Source organism: Nothoprocta perdicaria, unplaced genomic scaffold (assembly GCF_003342845.1).
Source record: "Nothoprocta perdicaria isolate Ctin4 unplaced genomic scaffold, notPer1 scaffold_170, whole genome shotgun sequence".
Lineage (NCBI taxonomy): Eukaryota > Metazoa > Chordata > Aves > Tinamiformes > Tinamidae > Nothoprocta > Nothoprocta perdicaria.
Window position 1 is genome coordinate 180,812 of NW_020454872.1, and position 14,322 is coordinate 195,133.

Below are 14,322 nucleotides of genomic sequence, written 5' to 3' on the forward strand. Positions count from 1 at the left end.
GCCGCCGCCGCCGTTCCCGCCGTTCCCGGCCAAGGCCGCCCTGCACATCCGGAAGAATGCCATCACGGACGACTACAAGGTCACCACGCAAGTGCTGGGGCTCGGCATCAACGGCAAAGTTCTGGAGATCTTCAGCAAGAAGAGCGGCGAGAAGTTCGCCCTCAAGGTGCGCGCGGCCCGGGGGAGCGGGCGGAACCGCCGCCCCGGCGGCAGCCTCAACTTGTTGTTTTCCCTTCTTTCTTTTTTTTTTTTTTTTAAATTTTCCTTTTTATTGTTTTTCCTCCTAATTTCTTTACTCTTTATTTTTCTTTCTTTCTCTCTCTTTTTTTTTAACCCTTTGTTTTTCTTTCTTTTTTCCCTCTTCTCTTTCGCGCGTGCGGGGGGAGGGCCGCGGAAGGGGGAAGGAGCCGCGCGGCAGCAACAGTTCCTGCCTGACAGTGATGGACCGGCCGCGCTGCCCCCGCCCCGGCTCCCCGCGCGGGGACGGCGCCCCCGGCGCTGTGTGCGGGCCGCGGGCCGCCCCGTCGGGGCCGCTCCCGGCGCGGGAGCATCGGGCGGCGCTTTGTGCATCTGCCGGGGGGGTCCGAGCAGGGGGGGAGCCCGCGAGGTCCGGCCCGCGCTGCTTTCCCTGGCTTTGTTGGGAATTCCCTGGCTTTGTTGGGAATACGCTTGGACATGAGCGACGGAGACTTAGCGGCTCCCCAGGGAGCTTCCCGAGGAAGGTGGGCGCGGGTCCCCCGCGGAGAGGGCCCGGGGGCAGCTGGAGCGGTGACGCGGCGCGCGGTGCCCGGGGACGCGCCGTCTGTGCCAGGCGAGCGGCGCGTTCCCTGTGTCGGATGCAATTTGCTCCCACACATTAGCTGTTCAGAGCCGAGGCGTTTGCTTGTGGGTTGGGAAGATTGGGGGAAAAAAAAAAAAAAAAAGGAAAAAAAAGAAGAAAACACACAAATCCAGACCCAGAAGTGCTCTGCCTGCAGGGCAGGCTGCTGGTACCCGGGCTGCCCAGCTGGAATGAATGGAGACGCGCATCTCTGGCACATGGATCGGGATGGAGGGAAAGTGGGACAGGTGCAGGGTGGTGGGGACTGTGCCCTGCTATAGAGGGGCTTCCTCCGCTCACTGCTCCAAGTTTGGCTTTTCCTTCCTAAATGCATCTGTTTGCCATTAGCTGCACCCTGGTAGACTCACGGCATGTATTATTATAGCATTTTGTTTTGGTTTGAAATGGGTGAAATCAGCCTCTGCTTTGGCAGACGTGCCCTTCTTCCTCAGCCTGCCATCGACTCAAATATTCGGACTGTGGATGATTCGAATGTCCCCCTTAAAATAATAAATGGCAAGGATGGCAACAGGAGCGGCAGGGGAGGGGGATACCCGGTGGGAAGAGGCTTTTTCCATCAAAACGCTGGTGGGGACGGTTGGAGCAGGGTTCGTGCTGTTGCGTGGCATTGTAGAGCGTGGCGCGGAGGATGCGGTCGGGATTTAGCGTCACAGTGATTTGTGTTATTGCTGTGGCGCGCTGCAATGTGCTTGATGACACAGGATTTCACACTGCCGTGCAGAATATCTGATATTTGAGGCATATTTAATGCTGGATCTCTGTTCTTCAGCTGCACACACTCACGACCCATTATCCCTCCAGAGACCAAAGCACCCAGCGCGTTGACTCCAGGCCCTCCCTGCTCCGCGGGCCGGGGAGCGTCTCCGTTAGATGCTGCTGGAGCGGCGGGGAGCAGATCCACATTACTCATAGGCTGCACGGGTGCGAAAGGATGACCTAAAGTAGGATATACCGAAGCGATTGCATCAAGTCGTCGGCTTGCAGATGATGTTTAAAAGAATTCTGGTGGCCCAGAGCCAGGAGCCGCGGCTGAAATTTCTCAATGTCGTCTGCGTTGCTTGTACGGAAAACCTTTCCATTTGCAAGGCTGCTCTGTGCTCTCGGTTCCAGAAGGCCATGTGTTAATGCAGGCTCCCACGGAAGGGGAAGCAACTGTGCCTTTCGTTAGGGTTAACGGTGTCCTCTGGTTGTGTTTGAGTTTCCTCTTGGATCTTGTGCAACTGTTGCAGGGTTTGAGTCTGGAGGCCGCGTTCAGCAGTGACAGAGACTGATGCAGCCGCGTCTCTCCTCTCTCTATGGGGGGATTCCACGGTGGAGGAGGCACCTAAAATAAGGCTGCGTGTGATGGTGGCTTTTGGGACGCCCTAGCTAGGTAAAAACAGGAGACAGACTCTTGTCATAGATTGTGAGTGTTTGTATTGCTGATTTCCCATTTGGGGTATTTTTCAGAAGATTAGGTTTTCTTCTCAAGTGTGGAATCCATAAATTACATTTGTTCCCCCATGAGCCAACCCACTGTCCGGGCTTCGATCACCAGCACCTAGGCCTACCTGCTGGCAGCAGTTAAATTCCCAGTGTCTGGAGCCTATGGAAGCCGCGGTGACACCCGAGGTCTGCGCAGCCCCATGTCCCCTTCCTCCTCGCACCTTGGTGTGATTTATTAATAGATAAAATTAGGCCTGTAATTTCTGTGAGCCCTGTGTATGTAGGTCAGGGCGGACTTTGCTTGCCCGGCTTTGCTGCACTCGGGCTCTTGGCATTAAGTGACGCAGGGCGCGATGGTGGCATGGGCAGCGGGGCCGCGTGCTGCGAATTCCGCTCCTAAGACGGCTAATCTTTAGGCAAAATACCGGCTTTGTGATTCGTTTCCTTAGCTCGGTGTTTTGTAGGGAAATTGCAGGTCACCCAGCTCGGAGGGGATGGAGCAGGTGACAGTGGTGGCATTTTCCTTTTTCCATCGTATGTGTCACCTGATGGCCCTTTCGATGGGGCAAGGCTGGTTTGGAAATGAGTTCACAAAACCCAACAAGCAGCCAAACGTTAAAGCAGAAAAGCCCCGTCCTGCCCTTCGAGTGGGAGAGCAGAGCAGCCTCTGGAGCCGTCGCGGTGGGGATGCTCCGCGCTTTGCCCGCGGCGAGCGGCCCTTTGAGGAGCACGCTCCTGTTCTGGAGCCGAGCACCAACGCGGAGATGCTTTCAGAGAGGCTCGGTGTCGTGCGTAATTTGTCTGCCCGCCCTTGCTCCGTAGAACTGGGGGATATTGAGGCCCCTGGAGCTTGGCGAGCTGCTTTCAGCTCTGCTGCGTGAGCATGGTCAGCCGCAGGGCTCGGCGAGGCCGGCTCCGTCCGCGGGAGGTGGGACACGCTCCGTGCCGAGGTGGCGGGAGCCTGCGCTGCCGGAGACCGGCAGCTTTCAGAGGTGCTCCGAGGAGCAAAGCCGCCCCTTTGCCAGTCTCCGGCCATTTCATCCGAGAGGAAATGCAGTGCCCTTCAGAAGTAAATCCAAAATAACCCCTAAATGATGGAGTATCTGGAGATCCGGGGCTGCTACCCATGGGAAACGGACCTCACTACCCGCTGTACCCTGGTGCCCGCTCTGCTTCTACTCCTCTGTCTCTAGTGGTTTTCTTTCTCTCCTATTTTTTATTAACTCTGCCATGTGTTTTATTTAACCAAAAATGTCTTCTCTACGGCTATTGGTGCAACTCCTAGTCGGAAAGCTATGGAAAGTGTAGTGACATCACGGGGACTTTTCCAAGGCAGTGGCTTATTATCTCATTGACCAAACGGGCTTACTGGTTTGGATTGTGAGTTTGTTTAAACAATTGGGGATTTGCATAAACCCTTTTAAATATATTACGCAGTCTGAGCAGTCCAATCTACTGCTGATATACCCTGATAAGAGCCTGGGGCTGGCTCTCGCTTTGGCACTCGCACAGGAGAGGGACGGGTGCTTCTACCCGGGATGCTGGTTCCAGTGCTCCAAGACGGGCTCCTCCGGGAGCACCCTGTGCACTGAGATGCTGCGTGGTGACTTTCTCCTCCGGCTTGTGCCCCCCGGGACCTGGGGAACATCTCCCCGTCCTCCACCAAGTGCTCGGCACCTCCAGTGATGAGAAAGTCTTTGCGGTTGAACTTTGGTGGCTGAAGTTGCTATTTTGGGTCTTGACCGCTGGCTTTTTGAAGTGCTGCAGGCCCCTTGTCCTGCAGCCTCCTCAGCTCTGTGTCCCATGGGCTAAAGCATCTAAAACCATCCAAAACGCCTCCTGTTCCCCGTCCCTGGCTGTGTTCTGTATCCGCGGGGATGTGCCGTGGCCGCGCTCCCAGTGGGAACGGCCCGGGTGCGCTTTGCCGTGGGAGCAGTTGGGATCAGCGCGCAGGGGTCGGAGCAGGAGGCACAGAGGGAGCCTGGATGCGGGTGGCCCTAGGGGCGCCTCCCGCGCCTCCTCGCATCCTGCTCCATTGCTTCCCAGATTTCGGCCTCTTCGGATCTCCCCCATTTGGGACAGGGGCTGTCGTGCACCAGCGTGCAGCTGTTGGCAGGTCCCTGCGAACCGAGGGGACCCGAATGCAAATTTTGCTGGAGAGGCCGTGCACCAGGATGACATCGTTGGGGAGGGAGCAACAGCTGCAGGAGCAGCGCGGTGGGGATGGGGATGGGAGCAGGACTGCGCTCCGGAGGCCGTTGGAAGCCGCGGGATCCCCACGGGAGAGGCAGGCGAGCGGGCGGCTCCGGCTGCCCGAGCCCGGTGTTCGCCCTCGTGTGTAATGAGATTATTTGAGCCGCTGGCGTCAGGGTCTGTGTGATCCCGCTGCAGATAAAGCTGCGAGCGCGGATCCCGGTGTCCCCAGGGCTCCGGGGCGATGCCTGTGCCCGGCCGGCGCTGCGGGCAGCGCGGGGATGCGCCCGACTTGCTCTTCCCGGTGAACTTGGCTGCTGCTTCTCGGGTGCCTGGGGTTGCAGCTCAGTGCCCTGGGCGCTGCCCCTGCGTTCGGCCTCTTCAGCCGTCCTGCAAGAGGAGCAGAAATAGGGCTTGGCATCGCGAGTGGCGGCTCCTGACGGGGCTGCCCGTCCACGTGATGCTCCCCAGGACCACGGTGGCACGTGGTGACGCGCTCGGGTCTGCAGCTCGGCTTTGCTGCCCCTGCAGCGCCCTTGGCACTGAGCTCGCGCCGCCTCTCGCGAGGCTGCTGGCGCATCCAGCCGAACGCGTTCAGGGAAATCGGGCTGGAATGAAAGCTGGGGCTGCTGTGGAAATTTGGCAGCGCGTCCCGGTGGCTGGAATTCCAGTAGCTGCGGATGGCGGTGGCCGGGAGCCCGCTCCGAGCGGCGCTCCCGGGATTCGGCCTCTCCCCGGTCATGCTGGGGGCTGAGTGCACGTGCTCGGAGCCAACGCGACCCTGTTTGCCCATCCTGCCCGTCGACTCGGGGCCCGGGGCGGCTGTTGCACGAGGCGCTGCCGCTCCTGCCGTTCCCTGGCTTGGGAGCCTCCCGGGAGCCTCCGGAGTGGAGGCTCCGGCCGCGTGGGGTGGGTAAGGCCAGAGGCTCAGGCAGCTCCTGCCACTGCTCCCGCCCCGATGTCCACGGAGCGACGTCACCCGCGGTGACGCAGCCGCCCTCGAGGCCACGAGCCGAACTGCGGGAAGGAGCCAGCGGTGGGACCGGTTCCTCCACCGGCTGCTCGGGGGACCTGCTCGCGTCGCGGTGGCCTCTGCCCCGTTTTGGCTGCTCTCTGCAGCTCAGCCGTCTCGCTCCCGCCAGCACCAGCGGTTTTGCCCAGCCCTGGCACCCAGACGTCCCTTTGGTCCCCACATCCATCCCGAGCCTGAACCACCCGAAGCAGGGGCGTCCCCGGGAAGGAGTGGGACGGCGCGTCCGGCCGGGCAGGGATGCCCCAGGGCTTTAGTGACTGAGCTCCCGAGCTCGAGAGCGTTTCCTGCATGAGCTCAGCAGGCGGAGGCCACCGGAGATGGGCCCTGGGTGCGTGCGTCCTGCGCCGCAGCCGCTTCCCGCAGCATGCCCGCTTGGAGAGACCATTTCCCAAGGCTCCGGTGCTCCCGCTGCACTGGGATGAGGATGGGCTGGTTGAAACAGATCTCTCTCATATCTGGTCTTAAATAGGAAGAGCAGCTTGGCACTGGAAGGTGGGAATAGCCAGGTGAGGGATAACGGGAGCAGCGGACACCAGGATTTCCCATGCTGCCTCCCAGCTTGCCCCATCCCTGTGTTTCCTGAGCAAACACGCATGGAAAGGGCAGAGCGCCGCGCGAGTGCGTGCCCTGCGTCAGCGGCCTTGGAGGCCGCCTAAACAAACACCCTCCCGGGCCTGGCATCCACGGCAGAAACACCCCCGGGGCTGCGTCCGCTGCCGGAGCCGCTGCGGGCGGCGCTGGGTCCCCGCGCGGTGCCTGCGCGCGGAGCGGGACGCACTGAGCCACGAGCAGAGCCTAGAGCAGAGCTAAGAGCAGACTCGCTAAGCTAAGAGCAGACAAAGAGCAGACTCGCTAAGCTAAGAGCAGAGCTAAGTCCCTGCACGCGGAGCGGGACGCACTGAGCCAGGGGCAGCACCGGGGCGCGCGGGCGGCTCCGTGCCCGGCCCTGCTCCGCAGGGAAGTGCAAAGTGCGGCGGTCGCTGCCGGGTTAATGGTTCACGGTGGTGTTTGCTCCTGTGCCGGGCGCCCCGGCGAAGGTGACGCGTTTCCCGTTGTAAAAGCGCTGTGGAAAACTCTGCGGTCCCCTGGCGAGGTCGGGGCCGGGGTTTTGCAGCCCCGTGCCCGGCACGGGCGAGCGCTGCACTCTGCTCTGCCCGTAGGATCAGCTGTTCCCCGCGCCGCGCTATAAATAACCGGTGACACAGCGGGCTGCCTGTTCCCTGCATTCCTTCCACTCTCCCCTCCGGTCGCGGCGCCGGCTCCCGGGGGCCTCCTGCTCCCAGCGCCTCTCTGGGCCCCATTGCCCTGCTCTAGGATCCTGGATTGGGGGTTTCACTGCGCCCAGATCACTTCTCCTCCCTCCCAAAGTGCTGCTCCAGGATCTGCACATGGGAATGTGCTGGGTATCGTCCTGGGCTTGTCCCCAGTGCAACCACCTGCAAGCCCGGGGCAAAACATCCCCTCTCGTCACTGAGCAGGCACCCAAGTGCCCCGTCTCCATGCGGAGCATCCTTGGATATCCCGGTGTTGTGCATGGCCCTGGGCAGATCCTTGCATTCCTTGTAGTCTGGACCCTGCTCTGCTCCTCATGCACAGCCCAGAGCCGCTGCCCTGGGAAGGGCCGGAGCGGGTGAGTCGCCCAGACGCAGCATTGCCTTTGATGCGCTCCCGGTGCAGAGCCTGGGATGATCCCACAACAGAGACTTGGAGCTGAATAGCCGCCTAATTTTGTTTTTCTCAGATATGCGAGGCTGAAACTGTTTATTTATCTTCCTTAGCTGCTGTCTCCTGCCGGCTGTTTGCACAGAGCTGTCACGATGAGTGAGTCAGGGGAGGCCGCTTCCTCCCGCCGCCTCCCCGCCGCCCTCACCTGCCCCGCGCTGCTTTTCTTTCTCATTTTTGGGCACGTTTTCCTCGCTCCGTCGTGCCGGCCGCCCGCGCCGTCCCCATCCGCCCTGCAGGATAAAGCCACATCCGTGCGGGACGCGGCCGCTCGCGTGCGCCGCGAGCCCCGTGCTCCGGAGCAGCCTCGCTCCTGGGCGCCCGGCAAGGGGCTGTGCTCCACTGCAGGCTCGGCGTGAGCTCGGGGCCTCCCTGCTTCCCTCTGGCCTCCACGGGGTCGTGTTTCAGCCGCCGCTGCCCTTGTCCCCTGGCCAGGGGACACTTTCGTAACGGGGGATCTGGTTTCCCCGGTGCCCGAGGCTGTTGAGCCGCGGGGCGAGGGATGGAGGAGCAGCGGCTGCTCTGGGGGGTTATTTGCAGCCCCCGCAGTTCATTAGAGACGCAATTAGGCTGCTCTAGGAGAGCCCTGAATAACCTCTGAAAACCAGGTGTGCGTTTTTGTTCTCCTGTTTGTCTTGCTCAAAATTACGCTAACAGCCGACTTCCTGCTGCCCAATTTTCCCAGCTGGTAATTACAATTTTTTTTTTCTTTTAAGCTTCCTGATTCTCCGCCCCCAGCCTGCTCGGAACAAAGCAGGCCGTAATAAACCTCCTGTGCAGATCCTGGCCCCACGCGCTGGGTGCTGGGTGCTAGGGACCCCCGGTCCCGGCAGCCTTTGCCGCAGCCTTTGCTGCAGCCTCTCCCGCGACTCCCTTTCGCTGCTCGGGTTTTTATGGCAGCAGAGCTTCCCGTTCGCTCCTCGTGCTGGCGGGGCTGCCCGAGGCGGGGAGTCTCCCCGGCCCGCTTCGCCCCTTTCCTGCAAGGTGTCTGCATTGCTCGTGGGCACCAGCATGGCACCCTGTGAGCACCATGGCACAGGGGGATAGAAGTGCTATTTTCTCCGCTCTCTCTTACTAAAATGGCCCCAAATGGTGTGTGCTGCCAGTGCCCGAGGTGGCACGGAGCAGGCAGCGGGATGCTCCGCGGGGAGCCGCCCAGGGCTCCCTCCTGGAGCAGGACGAGGAGCCGCGGGGCTTGGGCAGCGCCGGGAGCAGCGAGTCCCGGGGGCTGCGGCGGCAGCAAGGAAGCTGAAGGAGGCTCGAGAAAGACACGTTTGTCGCTCTATATTTAGGAGCGTAATCATTAAGGCAGTTTGTTTACCCTGACGAAGGTGGTAATTAATCGTCCGTGGCTGGCTGGCAGGTCCTGCCTGCGCCCGGGCGCCAGGAGATCTCCACGAGGTCGAGGGCCTTGTGGAAGAGCCGCCACCTGGAGCTGCTGTTTCAGGAGCATCGCGGGTGCCAGGCGGGCACCCGGGAGCTTTGTGGGCATCCCCTAGGGGCTGTGGTGGGGAGAGGCTTCTCTGGTGGCAGATACAGGGTTGATGCGCTGGAGGAGTGCACGGGGATGACAACACTGCCCGTGGTGGCCGGTGTCCGTGGCTCTGCGGGTCGCACTGGACAAGGGACACGCGTTCCTGGGACGCGTTAGGGGCAGGCGCCGTGCCCGGAGCGGGGCCTCCCACTTCCCGCGCGTCCCGCTAGATGGAGACGGAGCCGTGGCGGAGCGCGGCGTCCTCCCGCACGCTGATGCGCCCCTGCCTCTCGTGCAGATGCTGCAGGACTGCCCCAAAGCGCGCAGGGAGGTGGAGCTGCACTGGCGGGCGTCGCAGTGCGCGCACATCGTGCGCATCATGGACGTCTACGAGAACCTCTACCAGGGGAGGAAGTGTCTGCTCATCGTCATGGAGTGGTAAGTGCCGCCAAGGGAGGTGCTCCGGGCGCCTTCTCCGCTCTGGTGATGCGGGAAGGGGGTCTGCAAACTGCCCCTGTGCCGTGTCGCAGAGGCACTGGTGACCCCGGGAAGGCGCTCGGTGCAGCGGGGAAGTCTGCAGGGTGCGGGGAAGCGGCACCAGCGGGAATGTGGCATCCCGGTGCCCACAGGACAGGCTTCCCGAGCGCTGTGCGCTCCGAGTGGGGGCTCCGCTGCCTCGGAGTCATTCGGAGAACTTGCTCTGATGCTCGTAGGCTTCTGGCCCGTGGGTTTAAGGCAGATGGAGCACTTTGGCCGTGGCAAATACGGGTTGTCCCTGCCTTTGCCGAGGCCTGGCTGGCAGCAAGGACAGCTTCATGGACGTGCCGGGCAGGGCGCAGCGGCCGCTGAGCCACTCGCTGCTGGTAGATGTTTGATATAACACGGGGAGGAGGAGGAATGAAGGGGAAAGCCTTGAAACCACATCCCAACCGCAGCTGTGATTTAATGCAGCTTCCTTGCCCAAACCTGCCCCCGGCGAGGCGGTGGGGTGCCGGGGGGCTGCGGCGTGCGGAGCCGCGCGGGTGGAGCAGGGAGCCGCCACGCAGAGCGTGTCCTGCTGCTCCAGCCTCCGAGAAGGGCCCGAGCCCTTGGGGAGCAGGGAAGGCTCCTGCGGCCGCTCGGCTCGCGTGGGAGGAGAGCAGCGGCCGAGCGACAGGGCAGTGATCCCTGGGCAAGGAGAGCTCCGTGCGAGGCATCGCCTCCATAGCCCTCCACGTGCAAGGGCTCCCGGGCCCGCCTCTGAGGTCCCTTCACTGGGGTCTCCCTCCAAAACCCCCTGCTCTGACTTTCACGGGGATGCAGTCCCCGCATCACGCACTCGGGGCAGCATCAATCCTCGTGGATGTTCCCTACTGTATTGCAAATATTTGGCTACCGTCAAGGGCACTTGCATGAGGTGCTGTCTGGGGAAGCCAGAAACCATTTCTGGTTGAATTCGGTAAAACAGAGACTGGCTATCCCGGTTTCCACCAGTGGAGATCGTGGAGCTGGGGGTCCTTTGGGGGCCCTTGGCAGTAGAGGGAACCGAGCAGGTTTCTCCTGGTGCTTCCTCAGCCCGGGAGCTGGCTCTGCTCTTGGGGCAGCTTGGCTCATGCTTGGGAAGTCTCCCCACAACCCGGTTGTCACCAGCACGTGTCACCGCGCCAGCTGGGTTGATTTTGCTGATTTTGGTGTTCTCTGAGCTGGGGCATCTCCCTGCAGCCGTGGGTGCACAGCCCCCTTGCAGGAGAAGCTGCTGGGCTTGTGGGAGCAGATGTGAGGAGGGGAATCGGTGTCTAATGGTCTAATGCCTCTTGCCTCTGTGTTGCAGCCTGGATGGTGGGGAGCTTTTCAGCCGAATTCAGGATCGGGGAGACCAGGCCTTCACCGAACGGGGTATGGAGTCAATGCTCACTTAGGGCTTCATCTTTGGGCGGTTTCTTGCCATTCCGATTTCAATTCATAGAGCTAAACCAATTTAATCTCTGCTGCTGCTGTTTCTGTAAAGCCCCAAACCCAGCCCTCCTCCCTGTTAGTTTCCCAGCCTGCAGAGATGCTTTCTCCAACAGATTCAGGTCCCTGCCATCACCTGGGGATCGTTAAACCTCTCCCTATCCAGGAGCAAATCCTCGTGTCGGCTCCTGCTGTTTAGGGCTCAGGATCATGCCTGGAGCTTGCTTGGGCAGGGGGATATTGGGTAGGGGGAACCCTCTTGGCCTCAGCCACGTGTGGCCCTTCCCTTGGCCCCTGGTTCAAAGCGCCCTGGGCTGACCCAGGGAGAAGGGCTCGGTTGGAGTAACTGAATGTTAATGTTTCGGTGTTTTTCTTGTCACTTCAGAGGCCTCCGAGATCATGAAGAGCATCGGGGAAGCCATCCAGTATTTGCACTCCATCAACATCGCGCACCGGGATGTGAAGGTACCGCGTCGTGCGCTCCCGCTCCCAGCGGCACCGGCGCCTTTTGCTGCTCCCGCCTCTTATTTCTGCCTCCTTGTTCCTGATGTTTCCGCAGCCGGAAAACCTCTTGTACACCTCCAAAAGGCCCAACGCTGTGCTAAAGCTCACCGACTTCGGCTTTGCTAAAGAAACCACCACGCACAACTCGCTGGCCACGCCGTGCTACACGCCGTACTACGTGGGTGAGTCGCTGGGTGCCGGAGCGCTCCCGTTCCCTGGATGTGCCCTCTCCATGCTGATGCTGAGCGAGGGCTGGAGTGGGTGGGTACGGCCAGAAGCGGCTCTGAGCCCCTAGATGGGTCTTCTTGGAGCTGCTGTGTGCAATGAGGGCTGCTCCGAGCGGTGCTGGTGCCGCCCGGCTCCGGCCCCGCTGCCGGGAGGATGCTGGCTCCAGTGTCCCCGGCTGCACAAGGCTGATACCCAGGGATTTGCTTTGTTTCCACCAGCCCCAGAAGTGCTGGGCCCCGAGAAATACGACAAGTCCTGTGACATGTGGTCCCTGGGGGTCATCATGTACATCCTGTGAGTAGAGCGGGCCGGGACGCGCCGGGAGCGCCGCGGTGCCGGGAGCGCCGTGGTGCCGGGAGCGCCGTGGTGCCGAGCGCGCCGCGCAGGGAAGCGGCGCTTCCAGGCGTGCGGCAGGACAGAGCCGCCCGGGCTGCCCGCCCGCCGTGCCCTGCTCACTCCTGCCTTGCTCCCCCTGCCCAGGCTCTGCGGCTACCCCCCCTTCTACTCCAACCACGGTCTGGCCATTTCCCCGGGCATGAAGAAGCGCATCCGAATGGGCCAGTATGAATTTCCCAACCCCGAGTGGTCGGAAGTGTCGGAAGAAGGTGAGCGGGCACCGTGGCTCTTGTCCCTGCCCTGCCAGGACTCGGCTGCTCCCTGCCAGCCCCAGGGGACCTGGGGAGCGATGCCACTGTGGGGACAACTCGGCTGCTCCTGGCAGCAGCAGTTTTGTCCGAGGGGCTCTTGCTGGGGGCCGTTCCTGGGCTGGGACCTGCAGTGCCGGGGGGCGCATCCCGCGGTGCCGGGGGCGCATCCCGCATCCCCGCTCACGCCATCCCCGTGCCGCCTCTTGCAGTGAAGCAGCTGATCCGCAACCTGCTGAAGACGGACCCGACGCAGCGCATGACGATCACGGAGTTCATGAACCACCCCTGGATCATGGTGAGGGCCGGGGCCGGGGCGGGCGCGCGGGCCGCCCCGCTCCTCGCGCTCCTCACGCGCCCCGTCTCCCCGCAGCAATCGATGCAGGTGCCGCAGACGCCGCTGCACACGAGCCGCGTGCTCAAGGAGGAGAAGGACCTGTGGGAGGACGTGAAGGTGAAGCCTCTGCGCCGCGCGCTCGCTGCCCTCCTGCCTCTGCCCGGGGGCTTGGGGACCGTCCCCTCCTGCCGCCGTGTCCCGTGGGGTTGGGCTGTGGGTGAGACTTGGGCAAAACGGGCGACTGGAGGGTTGTGCTTGGGCTTAGCGGTGAGCGAATGGACCGGGTCACCCTGGAGTGGATTCAAGGGTGTAACGGAGCAGGGATGGAGGTGGTCCCTACCAGATTATCTCCAAAACTCCCGTTTTCTAGGGTAGCATGGGCAGGAAAAGCTGGCGGCAGCTCCGTGAGCTTCCCGCTGGCATTGGGACCCGTAGGGAGGTCCAAAGGCTGCGGGTGTCCCGCGTCCCGGCCCTTCTCCCCAGCCTGGTCCGGGCTCGTGGCCGCCGCTAACGGGTCGCTCCCGCCGCAGGAGGAGATGACGAGCGCGCTGGCCACCATGCGCGTGGACTACGAACAGATCAAGATCAAGAAGATCGAGGACTCGTCCAACCCTCTGCTCATGAAGAGGCGGAAGAAAGCGAACCCTGCGGAGCCCGCGGCGCTCCCGCACTGAGGCCGCCGCCAGCCCGCAGAAAGCAATAACTATATATATATATTTTTTAAGAAAAAGACAAAAAGAGACTTATATCAAGCGCATGGGATGCAGACATTTATACCAGACTAGTTATTTTTAGCTACTCACCTGTGTTTCTGACCTTTCTGGAGCAGGCGATGAGATGTCCCTGTAAGAGCCACACGCGTCACCCGGGGTTTGTCCCTGGGGATTGTTTGAATGAATGGCGCCCATAATTGTTTTTTTTTTTTCCTTTGTGAAACTTTATCCTTTTTTTTTTTTTTTTTTTTTTTCTCTTCCTTGCAAAGACATGGAAATTCCTGTGGTGACCTTTTTAGGGCATATGACGTATAAATGTGTTTTTTTTTTTTTTCTTTTAAAAACCAAACTGCTGTAGAGCTGCACGGCAGGTGACGCGGGGCCCGCAGTGGTGCAGGGCTGTCCCCGGGGTCCTGCTGCTCCCGCTAGCCGCAGGGCTGGCCTGGCGGGTCCCCACGGACGGCGCGTTTCCCTGCAAAGCTGCTGCGCTCGGAGCAGCAGGAGCTCCCGGAGCTGAGGCCGTCGCTGTGTGTCCGCTGGAGCCTGTCTGCACGCCGGGAATTTGGGGCTGAGCTCGGGGTGGCTGCAGGGAGGGAAGGGCTCGGTGTTGCCCCCGGGATGGGAGCAGCCGTGGGGAGACCCCGAGGCTGCTGCTCCCTGCCCCAAACTCATCCCGTCCTGCCCGCAGTGACGTGGGACAGACGTCTCCCCGTCCCTGTCCCCTTCCCATGCAAACCTCCCAGGGGTGCAGGGGCCCTCGGCCACTTGTCCCTCCCCGGGGGGGGTTTATCCCCCTGGGAAAAGTGGGCGCCGAGGGGCCGGGAACAGCCCGGAGCGGCGGAGCCCGAAGCCCGGGAAAGCGATTCCCGGCAGCAGAACCTGCAAGTCGTTAGTCCATGAGTCATTATCATTATTTGTCATTTTGTTTCACTGCTTTTAATGTGTTCGAATGGGGGATTATGACTTTTTTTTTTTTTAAGGAAATGTTTAGTTTTTAGGTGATCTTTTAGACACTGTATGGAGTATTAATTTGTTTTAAAAGCAGGTTTTTACTTTATTTTTTCTTTTTCTTTCTTTTTTTTTTCTTATCTGTTGGCTTATACTAATCTTCATGGTCTGCTCTTCAGTCCTTTGGATTAAAGACACTTAACGCGTCACCCCGTCTTGCTCCTCCTTGTTGCACCACGGTGCCCCTCTCCCCGTATGGCTCTAAATTGCCCGCTTTTCCCCCAAAGCGGCCGAGCGAAAGCAGTCTGTTCTGGGGGTTTCTGCATCC

At 61.1% G+C, this 14,322-nt stretch overlaps 1 protein-coding gene across 1 annotated transcript; it reads left to right on the top strand.

The window, feature by feature from the left end:
• Position 1: 1 nt before the first annotated feature.
• MAPKAPK2 (mitogen-activated protein kinase-activated protein kinase 2) lies at positions 2-13,255 on the top strand (the record flags this gene model as incomplete). The annotated part of the gene is made up of 10 exons (XM_026036042.1): positions 2-166; positions 8,987-9,126; positions 10,499-10,563; positions 11,006-11,085; positions 11,180-11,306; positions 11,571-11,646; positions 11,833-11,957; positions 12,209-12,294; positions 12,370-12,450; positions 12,864-13,255. Coding segments are annotated over 10 exons (1,089 nt in total), but the record flags the coding sequence as incomplete, so codon positions are not given.
• Between the last annotated feature and the right edge of the window lie 1,067 nt (positions 13,256-14,322).